The sequence below is a fragment of the Hirundo rustica genome, chromosome 6 (assembly GCF_015227805.2).
Source record: "Hirundo rustica isolate bHirRus1 chromosome 6, bHirRus1.pri.v3, whole genome shotgun sequence".
In the NCBI taxonomy this organism is placed as follows: domain Eukaryota; kingdom Metazoa; phylum Chordata; class Aves; order Passeriformes; family Hirundinidae; genus Hirundo; species Hirundo rustica.
In genome coordinates, this window is record NC_053455.1 from 44182883 (window position 1) to 44203097 (window position 20215).

The window sequence follows — 20215 nt, forward strand, 5'->3', positions numbered from 1 at the left end:
CAGGTTCTGCTGTTTACATAGACTCTATATTAAAAATAAACAGAAAATTAATTATTCAGCTTCTAATTTGCATTGCATGTTGATGTTTATGTAATTGAAAACCATATAATTACTTTATGTTTTAACATCCCTCATAAATATGGATTTTTTAATACAATGCTTTACAGCAAATTAGCACCAAAAATGTGGTCATGTCTGATGGGAGCATGAGTTACTTTAGCAAGCTCAGGGAACAGCACGAAGACTAAATACTGGTGTGATGTCTCTCACCACTACACAATTTTCAGCACACAGATGAAAATCCGCTGCAGTTCCCAGCTTTGCTAGGAAGCCTGATCAGAGTCTGGGACACAAGTTTTAATGCAAGAGCAGCAAAGAAGGAAAATCTAAAATTAACAGCCTCATCCTTCACACATTTACAGGTACTGAAACGGTTGGCTGAGGATGAATCTCAGCTTAATCTAAAGCCTGGCAAGAAACTCCCTTTTTCATGATAATCCACTTACTTCTTAAGTTTCATTTGCTAGTTTTAGATCAGGCAGTACAAAATACCTTTCCCTGGAACCCCAGCTGGCAACTTATTCAGGCTGTAAAGTCACCCTCAAGTAATTTGTGCTCCACAGTGAATACAACACACTAGCATAGCAACTTAAGTGTGATCTACAACAAAGAAGCAAATGCCTTTAGCTTCAGCTGCAGAAAGTTAACGCTTCCATCAACTGGCTGGGATCAGCATCTGGAAGGAGTGGGCATGAAGACCAGCAAGGTCTGGTAGATACACTTTGACATTAATACCACCTCAGTGATTTGGTATCCCCAACAATTCTATTTTCCATACCTTTATTTGTCCTATAGGATGATATAAAATCATATTTTCTGTAAGGCAGAATAAAACTCCAGCTATTCTAGCACAGTGAAGTGAAACCACTTAGAGAAAAACGAGAATTGCCCTAAACAAGGATTTCTCAAAGTAACAGACAAACTGCCAAGGCCTGTTGAGCTTCTGCATTCATGGGATCACCTACATTTCTGGAGACAATTCTGCATTTCTACCTGCTCTCCTTCCTATGAACCAAGTGCACTGCAGCAGCACAGATTCCAGCTAAAGGGACATCTGGCTGACCTGGAGTCACTGCACATACTCTTCTTGAGCAAATGTCAGTAAAACTTCTCAGCAGAGCTTGGCAACCCTGCTCTAGGGGACTGTCTACTCTGAAAACATACTGCTTTAGGTCAATCACTTAACTGACTATGTACTAAACTGCTACAGAATCTGAATGGAGACCCTTTTACACTTGGCCATGCTGGCTCTGCTTGTGGCTTTAGCTTTGTGTAAGAACACACATAGAAGCTTTGACAGAGCTCACATGTCACAAATTATTCCCAGATTTAACTGAAGTAGTGAAAAGATAGAGATTTGAGCCACATGCAAAACTAGTTACAGCTGGGGACAGAGCTGCGGCCTGACATTTTAGGAGCCACATCTTCCAATTTTACTGTTGGCAGCTAAAGGTAGAAAAAAAAAAAAAATCAAACCACAATAAAAAACCTGCCCCAAAGTCTGACACTCAAGTAGATGAGAGCTGGTTTCCCCCCACACACACAGGTATACACAACAAAACCAGTCTTCTTGCCAATTCCACTGCTGCACAAAATAACAGTCTGTTGGGAAGGATGAAGCCAGAAAGCCCTATAAATATGATTGCTTAGATTCTGAGAATGTGAAACCTGTAACTGAGATAGAATTGAAAGTAAGTTTTGATGTTTGAGATGTGCTAGCTACTAGATGCCTGCGAAAACAACCCGCTATGTATGATTTATCCCACACATGTAACCCCCCCTGAAGTATCAGGTATCTGTAACCCCATTGGCACAACCCTGTTACAGCCCACCTCGAGACCCCTTATCAGGGGGCTGCGAGAGTGGGCCTCCTTCCTCTTGTCTCTTTATTCTCTTCTTTGCTCATCTCTCTTGCCTCTTGCATCTTGCTCTTGGAATTTCTTTCTCTCTCACTGCTCCCACCTTCCAAGGCCATGCTACAGCTGCGCCTGGCGGCTCCGAGCAAGGCCTCACGTCCCATACAATAAACCCCTTCTTCTAAAACCTAACTTCAGAGATCTCTCATCTACATTCATCCACACCGTCCTGGAGTCCTCAGCAGCAAGCAGGAGGAGGCATTTCTACAACAGTCCAATTCCAAAAAGAAAGAAAGGGACAGTGCTGCTCTCTGCCCAAGTCCCAGTGCAATCTGCTGAATGCAGCTGCCTTCCTCAGTAATTCATCTCGGGAAATCATTTCTAACCAGTGGATACAGACATGACAATGCCAGACCAAGATTAACAAAGGCACTGGAGCATAAATTAACCTCACACTTTTTGCCGACCTGGTTAATGCACACAGGTCTCAAAGCTAGATTTAGGATAAAGCATTATTACTTACCTGAGATTAATGTCAACAATCAGGCTGAACAGCAAGGTTTAACTCATGGTGCAGGGTTGATGGGGCCAGACCTGGCGGGACAGCCAAGCAGACCAGCTCCCAGCTGGGCTTGAAAGTAGAATTACAGATTGAGGCAGGCCAGTCTGATGAATGAGGGTTAGAACTGAAACAGAAGACACATCCAAGCTAACTCCCACCCTGCTAGCAAGTGTCTCTTCAGTACTTAACCCAGGAAACCTTTGTTGAGGCTCTTCCATGACACGTGTTTGCTATGACAACTCCCATTTTCCAACAAAAACCAGATTCTCCCTGTACTGAAACTGCACTAACAGAAGGTTTCATTTTAAATATAAATGCTATAATAATTTTCTACAGTAACTGTAGAAAATGCACTTGGTCACCTTACCTGGAACTGATTTTGTTTCACAGCAAGTCAAAGATTAACATCTGTGCCTTTTATTTGGATTTCATCCAGTGACAGCAAAAAGACTTGGGTCTGGTACCTACAGTCCAGCAACAGGAGCCTTTTGCACAATTAAATCACACTGACATAAATGAAAAGTTAGCGCATTTCAGCAGCCAGAACATGGCAGGACGTGCCAATACATATAGTGTATTTCAAACACCAACATGATGTTATAAACTTGTGGAAAATGTATTTCACAGGAATTCATTTATTTTTACTAATGAGAGCTCAAGAGATAATTTAATGAGCCTCAAGATCAATGAGGAAAAAGAATGCCCTTTATTTTACACTTGTCTTTCTCAAGTGTAACATTTTATGACTCCTTTTTGAAGTTTTGATGCACAGGCAATGAAACTGGATATCCATGTCATCACCTCTTTCTGGAACTTTTAATTAGACATAAATGCCACAAAGTGAAGGTAGGAGTATCTGGACACAAGCATTCAGAGCTCACATTTCATCTCCGCACAGGTGAGAAGATCCAATGCCTTTTCAGGCTCAGTTCCCACTTCTCATCAGCCACTTGATGAAAGAAAAGTATCCCTGCACTTCCTGGTTTTGTAAGTAGCCTGAGAACTGCAATTTCAGTTCCAGCAACAACCAGCCAACCAAAACTGAAAATCATGGTATTACAATAAAAGTCCAGTGAGGCACTCCAGTGAGACTGGCACTTCCATGATGGGAGTGAGCTGTGCCTTGAGGAAAGGCATTCTGAAGCACATCCGTCGATAGAACATACTTACCACAAGCTGGAGGCACAATGGTAGTTCTCTGTCCTTACTATCTTTAAGGAATTGCTTTCAGGTCAAGATGATTGTTGCCAGATCCCATTTTTATTCCTGATTATCCCTGATAAAGCTGTTGGTAAATATGGTGACTCCCAGTGATACAATATCCCATCCAGATTTGACCGAGATCATAAAACTGATTTTTACAGTAGTCAAGTCATCATCTGTGGGTAACTTAGAGCTTGAAGTCATCAAAGGTGAGCTGAGCAGGAAATTAGGTGAAGCGTCTGGACACCTCTCAGTTCTAGAAACACCTTTTAAAGTAAGTTTGTTGTCCATTTGAAGACTTGAAGTCATTGTTTGTCTATTGCCACATTACAGTTTAATAGAACATCTGCTCTCCAAACAGGGGCAGCATAACATTTTGGCAGCATGTCTTTTACTATTCTGCCAAAATTACAGGCCTGTGAAAGCAACATGCTGGTCTACAAGGAGACTACTCCTCAGCTACATTCCTCAGCTACATTGCCTGTTCTGCAACAAAACCTTGTCATACTCACAAGCTCAGGGAGCTGAGAGACACAGCAACTCAAATCCACTTGTACCAGCTGCCTGGACCTCTCCCTGAGATCCCCACATCTATTTTAAACTACTTTAATTCCAAAGTCTGCATGCACAGTGAAGTAAGAGTTCCCCTCTCGGTCCCACTAAGAAGATACCATGTTTCTGAATGAGTCTGGGCCCATCTACAGTAATGCCTGGGTTACTATCTGCTGTTCTTATCAAGTGATCAACAATCCATTTTACAAATGATGGCCTGCCCTGGGAGGCAGCACACAACACAGAGTTCAATCAACACAGAGATGAACTCACCTGAAAGGTCAGTACCAACTACATGAACACCTGCCTCCTGTAGCTCACCTTACCTGTTAGTCCCCATGCAGATGGATCCTTTTTTTTTCTTGACAAGAACCCTCCCAAATAAAAAAACCCTCCTTTTGAGGAGTAGAAAGGGGAAGAAGAGGAAGGATAGATTCAGTGAATGGAGGAACATAGGAAAGAAAAAAATCACAGCTAACAAAACCATTTCCATCTAGCAAGTATTATATTAGAGAGCTAAATATGGTCAGGTAAAGCCTTCATTTAATAAAACATTCAGTGACATTTTATTTGTATCCTTCCTTATGTTTCTGCTTCTATTTAGTCTGCCTCTGAGTATTAAATTCCTGCTGCAGGCTGAATCTGGGCTAAGATTATGCACAGTAATTGCAAGTTGAGCTTCAGTTTACAGACTGAGACAATAATGAGTCAGAGAGACTCAATAAAATCCTGTATACAGTCAGATCAGACTACAAAGCCTTGGGATGTTTAAGTGACAGCACAGCATTTGGGAATTTCAGAATTTCAGTTTACCACGTGCAAAGGGCTGCTTACAAGCTCCATGCGGAGCGGGATGTTCTGGGAACTATTTGTGTTTCATAAATTAGGTTTTGTGGTATTTCATTGCAATTTAGAGTACGTCTGTTCCACTTAGTTGTCAGTTCTAAAACCCACTTTGCGTTGCAACTCAATCATGAAAACATTAGCAATGGCCTTGGTGCTTACCTCCACAGCCAGCCCACTTCCAGCTTTGCCTATAACTTAATCCACAAAAATTATCATTACAGAATTCATATTATCACATAAAAATTCATTTTAGGAAGTCAACATTTTAAACGATTTTCCTCTTATTCGACACAGGGTCAGACTTCTATTTTCTACTATGCTGACAAATTTTGTACAAGCAATTCATAAATGCCCCAGAGAAAAGCACAGACACTTCTAAAACTGTGTATGCTTCTAAACCTGTTTGAGAATACTGCAGTGTATAAAAATCCTAATGCAAATTCAACGAAAAGATATGCAAAAAATAAAAGGAGGAGGTATTCACATGGACAACAGTGGACATTACCAGATACACAGGACAAGAATTAACTTCTGAACACTTGCAAAACATTTGGTTTATAACTTGACCATATTGGTACTGTTTACAAACAACTGCAGAGCTAGAATTTCGGGAATATTACTGAAGTCAAGAGCCTCTGTTTACAGCAGCAGACACAGTGAATACAGACTAGAAGCAATAAAACTCCCTTTCCTAGGCAACGGAGTTAAAGCTAGTAAAGGTATTTAGCAACTTAGATGGAAAGAAAAGAAGGGCCATGAAAGAAAAACGGGCTTGAATTAAACTACCCATGCTTTTGTTACATACCCATATGCTTTTGTAAAGTTGAAGTCTTCTAAACTAAAAGTACAAAATGGAGGAAAAGAAGCACTGTGAGGACATATTTAGATTAGAAAAACCCAAACCTATTAAGAGAATAAATTAAACACAGTCCTAGAGCTGAACAAATTTACATGGTTGTTGGAAGATACTGAGGAGAAGTAATTCCTTTCCAACTGAGTGGATGCTTGTCATAGAACAGGAAATCCCCCCAGCAACAGACCAGCCTGCGGAGGGCACCCAAGTAGATGCTATTAATGATTAACACCATCAGCTAAATAGAAGCATAGGAGACAAGTGTGTGGGGGAGAGAAACTTTCCTCTCAATTGAGACCAATTAAACACAGAACAGGAGCAGACATTTCTAATCACTGTTGGTGTTGTTAAACCTGGAGTAACACTCTAGAAAGAACAATTCTGAAGTTATTCATATATTTGACTGGTGTGGATAATCCAAGCAATTATATCCTCCGTCCAATCCCAAGACTCAAGCACATACTTTGATGAATACATCACATTCCAGATTAAGGGAAATATTTTGCCATGCTACTTCACTGCTGGAAAACTGAGATGACTGAAGTATAGCTAGGGTTAAAATAATTGCTCTGAAGTTTATCATGGCAGTGACAAGAGCTACAGATAACTTTTGTGAGGAATTAGAAAAGAATTCTTTGACTTGCTGCTAAATTGGCACTTTTTAATCTGAAACTTTCCTCGTGACATACAAACCTTAGTAAAATACACAACAGTCAGTTACAAGTGGTAAGGAGAAGGGAGGGCAGAAACGCCCTCCAAAATTTGATCTTCCTCTCATTTTCACAACTAAATCATGGGGCCCTCCCTCCTCTCAAACGAATCGCTCTTATTTGTGACTAAAATTAATCTTTATAAATGCATGTCTTCAGGTCCATCTCAAATTGCAGCATGCTAGTAAAGCTGTTATTCATTGAGGATGGCACATTTTGAAGCGTTCCATGTCAAAGCTGGGTTAATGTTTTTCAGTAGGAGGCCACATTCCTGTTTTCTTAGTCTGCAGAGTGACCCCACTTGACTGAAGAGATCCTTATGCATGGAGGAGTATCTGACACAAACCAAACTGATATGCTACTGGAGCTTTCCAGTAATGACAGCAGGATAAAGGAGGCCTTTGAAGTTCATGGAAGAGCAGGAAGAGGTGATAATTTAAAGAGCTTGTCAGTATACCCAAGAGCAGAAGGAGAGCAAAGTATCAATTAATAATTCACACTTCTATTTCCCATGTTATCATAGTATCTCAAAACAGTTTGCAAACATTGATTAAGTCTAATGACATGCCCCTGAAGCAAACAAGCACAGCTGAAGCTCTATTCCTACCAGACAGGATGGCACTTTGGGAGCATTTCCTTAAGCTGATCTATGCCCTCTCTTTCCCATCTGTTAAATGGTGATAACAACACTATCATGCAGTGGTTCAGAAGCTTAGTGACTTCTGAATCAACACATTTACAGATAGAAAAATAAGCAAATCTCATATGTCAGATTATACCCAATTACACTGAACTGAAGCTACCACAATTGACATAACAGCCAGCGGGAAGAAACTCCTCTTATCTTCATTTTATAACACCCTACAGATTTGCCTTGCTCCATCCCTGAGCACCCAGAGCACTTGAGTTCTAGTTAGTGACCAGGATTCTTGGCTACTGTGTTAACATGAACACATTGTAATTACAGTAATTAGATCTGCTGTAGAAAGAATACTGAGAAATTAAAGACTGTCCACAGTAGCATCTAATTACCACAAAGTAGTTGGTGTGTTTGCAAGCCAGGACAGACATACCCACAGCTGCAAACTCCAGGGGCAATCATCATCTATATTCAGATAGTTGAACACATCACACTGTTTTAATCCTAGCTTTGAAAGACAGGTACCCACGCATTGTCCACTTACAGATGGTGAAATGGCCATTCAGGGAGGCTCTGAGCTGCCAAAGGGAAAAGCCAATTGCACAGGCTCCCCACAACCAGCATTTCACTTTGGGAACTCCTCATTCCCAACCCCATACTTGGACCTTTTTTTTTTAAAATTAGCCCACATTCCTAATGGAGAGAGTTCCTTCTTCCTTGTTTGGGCCTTTTTCACGCATATAATCAGAAAGAATTACTTTGCTTATCCTCTTACTGATCTAACATTTCCAGAAGGACCAAATATGAGGACAAAAGTAACAGCTTTGTGAAATACAGCTCTTTTCTTCTCTTGAGCCTGACAGTTCCAAAAGCAGATTGTCATGACAACAAACAACCTGGAGGCAATCCAGCCAATTAATCTGCAGAGGAAGAAGCAGTCATCCCAGCCTAGGAGAATAGCACCGCTGCTTGAAGCTTCAGAAGCAAAAAAAAAAACCAACACCAAAAACAAAAAACAAACAAAACAAAAAACCAAAAACCAAAACCAACCAAACAAACAAACAAAAAAGAGAGAGAGAGAGAGAAAGCAAAAGAAACCTTACCACCCACATTAATCTGATTAGGTTGCCTTAGAGCTGTAGTGAAGAACAGTCCAGCCCTGGGCACGTGCGAGGCCCTCGGCAGCCCTTTTGTCCCGCTCCTGACAGAGAGCAGAGGCAGGCCAGACCCTCTCCAAGGCTCTGATCCGAGCACAGCTACGTTCCCAGGTTGTGACGTATCTCAGCACGCAGAAGAGTTAACAAGATGACCCCTCCAACCTTTACATATGGAGCTAAGGAAAGAGCTCATAGGTTAGGCAGAGGTATGACACAGAAGAGACTGTTGCTATAAACCCTGTTTTGCTAGCATTGCTGTTGTGTTTTTCCTCTTCCTCTGTGAGTTGTCAAGAATATTTATCAGCACCTTAAGCTCAGGATGATTTTATTTTCCACAAAGGATTAATTCATCACTGCAGGTAGACAGTAAAGTAATTCTCCTTCAATTTCACTAATTACATCTTCCTTCATATGCTGCTTTATCTCTCTCCATCTGTCCTGCTTTCTATAGAGTGAAGCACCCCACATCTCCCCTGAAAATATCCACCGTCTCCTGTATTTTTTTCAACTCTGGTTTCTCGGTAGTAATTCAGACATTAAAATGTTTAGCACCTGATGTCCAATACACTGTTTGTTAACCTCAAGTCATTTACATATACTTCACGTTTCATAAAATACTGTGGTATTAAGTTACAGACACAAAACTGAGAATCACTGCCTGTAGACTTATATGATAGGGTAAAAAGAATAAAAATGTCACTGTTTTGAGATTCTCCCAAGACTCGGTACACAACAATTTTCAAATAAAAATTTTCTTCCCTGTCTTCAGGGTAAGGGTAGGCATAAATGCTTTCACTGTAGACCTGTCCTGCAGTTAAACATGTCTTTCAGAAGGTAACTGACCAATGAAGATCTACAGCTTTAAGCATATGATTTACTCATCTGGTAAACAGACAGATTCACTTCCAACTCAGGTTTTACTATCAATCCCCCCAGGTCCAATTCATCTTACAGAAGTATTAAATAGATTCCCAGCAACTTCAGTGAGCCCTGGATCACAGATTACAAGCGCTTCCTGCAAAACTGTGTTTTTACTAACCTGAAAAACAACTCTTTTAACCACTCTTCTGAGCACTGAGAATGCAATATATGCACGTGCACACTCTACACATTTCACTCTCACTATCCGCAGTGATAACCAACACAGAGCAAGCCAATAGAATCTTATTTTCTGCTGAGCCTGTTCTGTGTTGAGTTGGTATAATATTGCAGAAGAGAATAAAACCCTCGTGCCTACCTTGAGGGCTTTCGCAGCTTTCTTCATCGCTGTTGTCCTGGCAGTTATTTTGACTGTCGCACACAAAGCTTTTATCAATGCAAAGACCATTTTTACAGTGGAATCGGGCAGTAGAGCAAAGCAAGGGATTTGCTGCTGCAAAAAGAGAAAGTGAGACCTTTCATGAGGAATTCTCTTGCCCAGGCATTTAAATAGCTGATAAGCATCAACCACAGGTCACAACTCAACAGCTGGTCATTTCGATGGCTATGTGGGAGTAACTTGGCAATCAAACCAGCCCTGGCTCTCTAACTAGGGAGAGCTGAAACTTCTAATTTATGCAAGATTCATTACAGTTAGCAGAGATTTAGCCCACCCATAGTTGTGATAAGCCTTCTGTTCATTTTCATGAGAGCCCAGTCATGATCACTGTTCCACATTTGCTCACACTGAAGACATATGGAGAGTAGAACTGCCTACCATAAACACTGCCTGTTGATTCCCATTACAGAAGACTCAGTTTAGCTGAAGTTTCATATGATAAGACAACAATTCTGACTGAGAACTGCCAGGCAGTGGTTTATTTACTTTATTCTCCTCCCCCATCCTCCTCAATATTTTGAATTGATACAACTGCAATGTTGAAATCTCTGAGCCTCTCACTGTTTGAATTTCAACTCCTTTTTAAGGAACAATGCTTGCACCCTTCATATACGTCATATAGAAACATATCTTTCAACACAGTCACTTAGCTGAGATATGCATAATTTAGCTGGTTTTAATCTACTCATAAATCAATGTCCTTTAATACTTTTGGGCATTTTCTCTGAACTCCAAACTGAAATAGAGTGCAACTTTCCAATTGAAAATCTTAAAAAGCCTGCTTAGATGCCCTGTGTACTTCAAACTGCTTCTCTGCCACAAATAAAATTACAGTTTCCAATAATTAAGTGGCTTCCATTTTTTATTCTTTACAGTAAGAGCTACATTTGAAGAGGTTTTAATAAATAAATAAATAAATTAACGAAACTTTAAAGTCTGCCCTGCATATAACCTGCAGGACAAATAGTAACCACTCCCAATTTCTCCAGCTCCCCAAGAGCTTGTTTAGCAAAAATGTGCTAAAACTCCTTTAGTCTGAAACTGCTGCACACTTGCATACCACATTGATTTTTGAGGTCACCTTAGAACCTACTTAGTTGTTCCTCTTCATAAGCAGTAACTAGACATTTAGACGTGCTAAAAACCACCAGTGCCTCACTGGCATAGAATAACGGGGAGATCAGTAGCACGCTATCATCAGCTGTAAGGTCCCACTGGAGCTACACACTATAAGCTCGCGGGAAATTGTGTCATTCCTAATGAACTCCATAAGCTAGTAGAGCACCTTTAATTGAGACCTGCCATTTGTCAGTCCACCACCTTAAGGATGTTCAAAGCATTTTTGTCAAAACTTCTTTTTAGTTCACTTGTTCAAGCATAACCTAGAGTAATTTCCTTAGCCTTCAATGCTTCTCTGGCTTCATTTTCTCCACAGAAGTGCTGACTCCCAGCCACAGTCCTTGCAGACTCTCCCAGACAACAACAGATGCCACCTTAAAAGAGGCTCATGTTGTGGGAGAAAGCACACCAAACACCAACAAGAAAGGCAAGTCCTCCATGAGGCAGTGATAGATCACTCTAAACATTGGTCCTTTTGTTATCTTTGAAAGCTGCTGTCTGTTGTCCTCCTCCTGACCTTTAAAAGTCATTGAAAACAAAACCTCAGCACAAGTATTTTGCTGCAAGCTTTCACCTAGAGACCCATGCTTTTACCAGCTATTGATAGTAACAACAGAGTTGCTGGATTCAACATAACTTTTCCCTACTGCTATGACATATCCCTGCTAGACTTACAGACACAAATGGATCTGTGCAGCCACACGCAGAGGGTTTAGCCTGAAACAAGCATTACTTCAGATCATCTCTCTGCTACAACTTCCTGCTGCTGTACATTGGCAGGCATGCCTGGCTTCAAGAACCTGCCTCTCCTTCCAAGAACCTGTTCCACTAAATATGCCATTATTTGCCTTTTTGTTGTTTGAGAACATGTAAAAACAGAGAAACCCAGATGTGCTAATGACCAAATACATCATATTCTTCAGTGACAGGAAACAGGCAAATAAAAATGGAACTATTCAAATGATATTTAATATTTGTCCAATTTGCGTTACATTTGAGTACAGAGAACATGTTCAAAGCAAACATGCAGTTTAAAACTCATTTCAGGGGCTTGAAGTAGCATATGGGCATTATATACAAAGCAAGACTGAGATTGACCTTAAAAAAAAAAAAAAAAGGCAGACTCATTTTCATGAAGTGAAAAGCCAAGGATCATCTGGGTCATAAATGAAGGGAGAATATTTGACTCAGAAACTGAAGGGTACTGAAAGTTTCCTTCCGAAGCAGCATCAATGAGTTGAAAAAAGCAGCAGTGCCCTCACTTGCTAGCAGGCTCCCACTTACTGCAGTTCTCCTCATCGCTGCCATCGGGACAGTCCTCGAAGCCGTTGCATCGGAAGCGGCCAATGATGCAGTGGATCCCGCTGGCACAGGGGAAGAACGTGGCACCGCATTTGGATTTGGCTTTTGCTGTGAGAAGAGACAGAAGTGAGCAGAGGTGAGGGAAACACTTTACAATGGTTAGCAATCCTGTTGTAGCAGTAGAGTTAAGGGCGCTTTATGCAGCTCTGTTGGCACTGATGTTAGGTGCCTTCCAAGCAAATTAGTGTCTTTGTGAGACTAAGAAACACAAGAGACCCTCATTAAAATATTTTTCAGGCTGCAAACTCTAATAACACTGCGTTGGTTCAACCTGATTTATATAAAACTGAGTGCAAAAGGACCACTGTATCTCCTGCTGCACAGCACAGCTATTCATAAAACATTAAATACTAACAATAGCATCAAAATGTGTTTAACACATGAATATAGAATTTCATTATGATATCAAGTACTACACATTTTTTACTTTACTGCACAGCAACTCTTCATAGTAAGAGAATACTGCCCTCATCCACAGTAATGCAGATGGTTCCAACATGATGCTCAAGGCAAGCACCAGTCAAATCCTGAGGTATCACCAATCTAGAATAAAAAAACTCCCAACAAAAAAGGCAATTTTACAAGACAAATGGTTACATTTTTGCTCTTTCAAATGATCTCATGACTTGATGGACCACACCACAATACACTGAATACTTCAGACAGTCCACTCTAAAGCAAAGACAGTCTCTGCAAGAGGAGTATGCTGGTAACTGCAGGAAGGCATGTATGGTGCAATGTGGAAATGCCACTGATGGGAGAACACCAGGAAAGAAGCCAGGTTCACAGCTTGCTGGCCTTTCAAGCAAATGTTTTCTACTCCTACACCAAATATACCAAATCTAAGGTGTGCTTACAACTCACAGGTTTTGAAATATGACAGATTGGGTATCACAGCAAGAGGCAAGTTTTTTAATGTGGCCCTATGGCACATCAATACACCAACCTGCACAGTTTTACAAAGCCAGGCCAAGGTCAGGGACTATCAGTGTACAGACAAAACAAAACAACAACAAAAAAGGTATATCTAAGAGGGATAAATAGATTAATTTGGAAGGAATCCTTTCTTCCAGGATTACCTACTAAGTACAGCTGTAGCAAAGCCTTCTTCCATCACTCAACAGAGTGCATATAAATTGTTTTGGACCACAGCTACAGTAATTCTCACTTGCTTTAGTGCCCTCCAAAATCAAATTCTTGCAGTTTATCTCACATATTTTTCTTCATTTTATCAGTACTTTTCAATTAGAATTAAGAAGTATAAAATAAGATGTATCACTAAATTTTGTATATTCAACTACCAATTTTTCTGAAGAGTATCCAGGGTCCACTTGGGGAAAAGAAAGTGAGGCATTACTTTGCAGAAAAAGATGATAAACTACCCTGAGGTAGCCACTGTGTTTCACACCTCTGGCAATAGAAAACCATCAGCAGAGACATTTGAGCCCCTGCAATTCTTCAACTTCAAAGAACAGCTTTGTGTTAAGAGTTCTGAGACAGACTGATCTCAGCTAAATAATTCAGTAACCACGAGGTGTGAGGCACCATCATACTCCCAAGTCTTTAAACAAAGGCAGCAAAACAACCTCAGCAACAGATTCAGTGTCATCAAAGCAAGCAGCCTATATTAATGCACTAACAAGCCAAGATGCTGCTGGAAGAGTGATAATAGCACACATATGTGAAGAGGTGCCCAATGTTTCATATGTTGTGCTTTTGTTGTTTTCCTGTCTTCAAAAGCTAACATCTTTCTGAAACCATACAGTGAACATTCCCCAAGAGCTTCCAGATAACTTATTTTTAAGATGTATTTTGAGCCAGCACTGTTCCGGAGGGGACAAAAGGAAGAAGTTCCAAGAGTTTCAAGAAGGAGAATAAATAAGAACAGGGGGAAGCATCTGTGCTTTTGCCTCTGTTAACATTTACTGGATCCCATTTCTCCAAGCAGGTTTACTTTAGTCCCTTGGGGTCTGAATTCAGAGGCTACCAACTTTCCAGCAAATCATACTCAATGACACTCTTTGTCCTCCCTGAAACTCCTGACAAATTAAGGCTTCAAAATTATTTACTTCTAACATTTCTAGCATGGACCATTCTCTTACTCTTGTAGCCTATTCTTCCTGACAGATTTCAGACTTTGAGTCGTCAAAACCAGAGCTTCTGGCCCTCTGAATGGAAAGGTGACGTGGCTGCACGCTCCTAAGCAGAGTAAACATGCAGACAGAAGCGGCGGTGAGCGCTGCAAGAGCCCCATTTCACATGTGACAGGCACAGGTCACAACATCCTCGGCTGCTCTGGCCCCGAAGGGTACAAAGCACATCTGGGACATTCCCTCAAGCTACCACAGTATAGCCACAAGTAATATTTCATGTTTGGCCACATCTGGAAGAAAACCATGCTGGAATGACCAGGAACGAAGTCAAGTTTCTGGAAGATGAACTTTCTATTCTGTATAAAGCATACAAATATCTTACCAAAAAAGAGGGAGAAACTAGGACAATTATCTAATGTAAATATTACTTAGATATTATATAATATTTAATTAAGCATTTTATCCCCAGACATTTTTCTGTCTTCTCCTCCTCCAGAGACAGAAACCAGAGAACAAGAAAATTCTGTTTTAGAATAATTGTTCATAAAAAACCACAGACCAAAAACAAACAAGGAACTAAATACCTTCGAATTATCTCTAAGTTTCCCTTTTCTATAGTCCACTGATTTTATTTTTTTTCACTGGAGGGAAGGAAAAAAAACCAAAACCCAAATGCAATTCTCTATATTTGCAACAGACATGTTTTCCAAATCAATCCAAATTCAAACTTATACTTACATTAGAGACCCTAGGAATATAAAAGAGCATTTCAACCACCAAGGTGATTCACTAGTCACTCAGTTGCTTACTAGTCGCAAGTCTTGCTCCCAAACAGAACTTAGTTTTCTAAGTTCCAATTCCAGACACAAAATGCATTTTTCATATGCTGTATATAAATGCATGAAAAATGAGAAATCAGTAAAGGCTTAGTCCAAGTCACGTCCCCTCCCTGACTCTGGAGAACTCCACTGAGGAATTTCAGCTTTATTTTCAATTTGGCGTCCTTCTTGTCCCCCTGGCATAGTTTTCCCAAGGTTTTCAAGCAAGTGGTTTTTGGTCACTGCTCATAAAGTTCCTATGGAAAGGACAATCATTTCTTCCAAAGCAGAAAGCTACCTTCCCATTCTGCAGGATCTCTGGAAATACCCTAAATATGAAGAGCTATAGTTCTCTTCCGGTCTTTAGCACCCTAACACATAACAGATATATATACCAGGATCATGACAGCCTACAGCACGTTCAAGTAATGTGCTGCACTATCCCAACATTCCTCTGCAATTCCAACTCCCATTACATGACAGTTACAAAAAGAGTTTTCTTCTTCTTTGCTCATCATTGTGTCTTCTACTGCACAGGTTCCAAGTTTTCAGGCAGATCTGTACGTGAGAAGCTTTATGTTTATCTAACAGCAGCCATCTATTTGGCTATTTCAGTGATTTCAGCCTCAATAAGCTTTCAAGGACTGCATTGTCTTTGCAATCTATATTCTTCTCTGCTACACTTGGTTGAAACAGGCTCAGGGTAATCAAGAATTACAGGGATATCAGGAAATTACAGAAGAGAAGTGAAAAAGGACACAGGCACATGTGGATTCTTTGACCTTATTTAGCTAAGGTATTACAACCAGCTAAAGGAAAGGGAAGGGAAGGAACAATCCCCGTGAACCCATGTTTCCAGAAAGGAAGAAACTGAGAGACCACACACTGGACAAGAAGGGGTGAAATACAGCAAGAAACCACAGAGCAACTTACAAAACTGTGGCTAAAGAAAGGCTACTCAAATACAGATCCTGTCTGGATTCAACATAGCAAGTACAAAAAACACCCCAAAAAACTGCCATTCAACAACTTTGTGAGCCTATGGCAGAAAGGATCAATTCACTCCATTTCCACCCTTCACTTGTTACCTACTCATGGCAGAAGCGACCGAGGACTGGAAGATTAATGTGAATCTGTATTTACATTACACAAAAGGGAACTGCCGTGGTATTTAAAAAGAGGCGTCAGTGAACTACCATGAACTTGAGGAGCCTCCTGTGACTCCATTACCCATAGGAAGAAATTGCTCTTCACTAAAATATTCTTTTCATCTCATAAAGTTCAAACATGAAGCAAATGCTGAAGATGGTGGCTGAGAGCTGCTGGCCACAGTACAAGTTTGCCAAATGTTCTCTCCAGGTTGCTTTGCTTAAGTTCAAAAAAACTATTTTGGCAGTTGTATGTGCGAGTGCGTGAAGTTGCTCCTTATGCTACACAGAACCCAATCCTCCCACCCTCCTCTTTCAAAGCTCTAAAAAAAATACTAACTTCCCACCAGGACCAGTAGTACACTCCACTGAGGATGTGACAGTTTGCAGGCACATCTCTACAGCAGTAACAGAAAAAACATTCAGCTATCTTTAGGATCCCAAGTGTGAAACTGCACTATTTTCAAAAAAAGTGTAATCCATTTTATTATTTCTCTGCAGAGATGCACACTAGCAGAGGAAAAGAAATCAGATTTGGCATATACTGTGTAAAGCCTTATGCTGTATATAGATAACACCCTTAAATAAAAACAATTTTGATACTCATGGCTACAATGACTTGGAACTTGAATAGAAGGCTACAACTGATGTGCAATGGGCAGGTGATTTTTCTTCTCATACAGGGAGCAGCAATACATCAAATACATTCCATAATTAAGAGTATAACTATAAGTTTAACAAGACCAAGTGCAAGGTGCTGCACCTGGGTCAAGGAAAACGCTGGTGTTCCAGGGCTGGAGGGTGAATGGACTGAGAGCAGCCCTGCCAAGAGGGCTTGGGGATTCTGGTGGATGAGACTGGACATGACCCAGCAATGTACACCTGCGGCCCAGAAAGTCAAATGCATCCTGGGCTGCATCCAAAGCAATGTGGCCAGCAGGGTAATGGAGGGCGTTCTGCCTCTTTACTCTGTCCTTGTGAAACCCCTGGAGTGCGGCATCCAGCTCTGGGGTTCCCAACACAGGAGGGACATTGATCTGTTAGAGAGAGTCCAGAGAATGGATCACAGTGCTGGAGCACCTCTCCTATGAGACCAGGCTGAGAGAGTTAGGGTTGTTCACTCTAACAAAGAGAAGGCTCTGGGGTGATCTTACTGTGACACTTCAAAGGGGATCTACAAGAAAGCTGGAGAGTGACTATTTACAAGGGTATGTGGTGATAGGACCTGAGCTGAAAGGAAGTAGTAGATTTAGACTGGAATAAATTTCTTACTGTGAGGGAGATGAGGCACTTGAACAGGCTGCTCAGAGAAGTTGCAGATTCCTCATCCCTGGACATGTTCGAGGCCACACTGGATGGGGTTCTGACCAATCTGGTCTAGTGAAAGGTATCCCAGCACATGGCAGGAGGACTGGAACTAGATGACCTTGAAGATCCATTCCAACCCAAACCATTCTGTGATTCTATGACTGTAACTGTTGAGCCAGCTTATCTGCACCTCAGGCATTATACAGCTAGTTATAGTGAACTGGGCACTAATTACTGCATGCAACATTCAAAGAGAGCACACAGCGAGCACCCTACATGATGTGGCCTGTAGACAAGCCTATTTCCTTCTTTTAACTTTACAAACATTTCTGTTTCTCAACTATTTCCTAATCTGAAGTGAGCAAACAGGATGTAGCAGACACAAGAGCTGACACTTTGTCACAACGTACTGATGGAAGTAAACTGCACACCACTTGAGCATCTTTGAACTAAGTTATTGCCTTAGAACCTCTCCAAGCAGCAATCAAGCAAAGTAACTTTATGCTGCTTCACAGATCCACATCTCAACAGCAGCTAATGATTTATTCAGCTAATCAAAACTTGATTACTTGCATGTGAGAAGAGCAACTCTCCAGACAAGCCACTGTGCGTAGATGCTGCACTACTGCAAAGCCATCAGTATTTTCCTGACTTTGATAGTGAACTACCTTAAACTCCTCTCTGCTGTTAATTCAAGTAAGGGATGCCACAGCCACAACAGACAGCACTGTAAAACCAGATTCTTTAGATGAATGCTCCCTGCTTAACAAGACAGGTGAGCGAGTTGCTATTGTTAAACTGCTAATGCAAACACAGAGAAAAAGAGCCTAAAATGTGTTTTATTTTAAAGGAAGCAATTTTATGGTTTTTAAAGTAGTGAAATTAGCCCGGTAGGAAGCATCAGAGGTTGCCTCCAATATAGTAAACTATCAACCACTTACGTGAGTAATATTTACACTATAGTTAGCAGTAAGAGAGAAAGGACAATGCTAAAGCAAAAAAAAGCCCTTTTAGAAGGAAGTCATTTACTCTTCATGGAGTCTGCTGCCATGAAGAGTAAATGGCTTCCTCCTAAAAGGGTGAAAAAAGAAAGCACTTCAAAGCTGAATTACTATGAGTCAGTGGCCTTTAATTCTTGCCAGACAGTAAGGCCCTAAAGTAATCTTTCATGGTCTAGGAGTCTATGTCTTAGTCCTTCAAAATCATCACAAAGTAGAGATGTCAGAGGAGAGCACAGACAAAAACACTGGTTTTCAGACATTCAGTAATGCAGTTTCTCACTAAGAGAAGAGTTTATTAGTTACTACTCACAAAACAACACGAACAATAACATCATACTAAAGGACAAAGTAAGCACAATTTCAGAGTTGTTAAGTTACTCAGGATGCAAACAGGCAGGACAGAACACCACCCTTAAGGCAATTCAGTAGCAGCGCTCCTCAGGAACATCTGTGTGTCTGATGGGCTACAACCCCTCACTCCATTCTGGGACACTACCTACTTGGTTCTTTTTTCTTTCAGTTGTGCCACTGATTCCATCCAACTGTTGAACCTGTCCAATTCCAAGCTCTCCAACTGGGCAATTTACTGACACCCATTAAGAGGATTAAATAATTAGCACCACAGACCCTCTTGATCTCCCTGCATAAAAAGTTATAAAACATAAGCAACTATTGCACTTGCCCTCACTCATGTGTAATTGAGCTTCAAATTAAACAGTCACCATGGTCACTTAATTACAAATCTTATTATAACTACTAAGTTTTGGTTGCTTAATCATGAGTAAAAACAAGAGCTAATTCCAGTACGATATTCCAAGTTTGAGAGCCAGCTGAGCAAGTGGCAAAAAGATCAGCAGCTGCCTTACAGCATCTTCCCAATTAATACTGATGCTCATTTCATGCATTGTTTAATATCCAGCTTTGTGTAAGAATTTTGATGTTTTTTACTCACCTGTAAGAAATATTCCAGGTCAACCAGGAGATGACAGGAAGCAGCAAGAAACACAGGAGACTTAAAAGCACTCAGTGATTTTGAGACGTGACTAGAAGTCCAGAGGTCTTCCATGTGTATCTGTGCAACTACTACAATACAGACAATACCTTTATTGAGAAATTCCTAGCTTTCTGCTATATATTCTAGTTATCTAGAAAAAGGTGTTAATTTCATTAGATTTTTACATAAATTAATCCTGGGTTATAAGTAAGAATGAGACAACTAAAGAGTGTTTTTCACAGTTTTCTATGACTGTTGTTTGCACACCACCTGACAGTCTGGAATTCTAGCACATGACAATGTTTATTCCATTAACATTAATACACAAAATCTACTTTGATGGCAGCTTTTCATTGCCATGATCCTTCCAGGATCCTAATTCTGGTAGAATGCTTCTCTCTTCCTAAATTCAGGCCCTGCTGTTAGATTTTCTCCTTCCATATATTAACACACTCACCACAAAAGTTGTCTATATAAAAAATAATCCCTATTTATAGTCCTGTAAGGGATCCACCTGTCTAGAAGAGGCAAGAAAATCTTTGGCAAAGACTGGCCAACTCAGTGTGCATGCTTTAAACTGAAGGACTCAGGGTGTGAGGTCCAAAGTGACAATGC

At 40.7% G+C, this 20215-nt stretch overlaps 1 protein-coding gene across 4 annotated transcripts in view; it reads right to left on the minus strand.

The window, feature by feature from the left end:
• The window catches only part of LDLRAD3 (low density lipoprotein receptor class A domain containing 3), a 107127-nt gene that overhangs the window by 41422 nt on the left and 45490 nt on the right, over positions 1-20215 (minus strand). For 2 of the 4 annotated variants that reach the window (XM_040068694.2, XM_040068692.2), the window contains exons 3-4: positions 12161-12286; positions 9677-9808 (exon numbers count right to left, since the gene is read on the minus strand). In XM_040068694.2, the coding sequence (XP_039924628.1) occupies positions 9677-9808; positions 12161-12286 (258 nt within the window). Of the gene's footprint in view, positions 1-9676; positions 9812-12160; positions 12287-20215 lie in introns of all 4 variants that reach the window. The other 2 variants (XM_040068691.2, XM_040068690.2) reach the window with 1 other exon arrangement.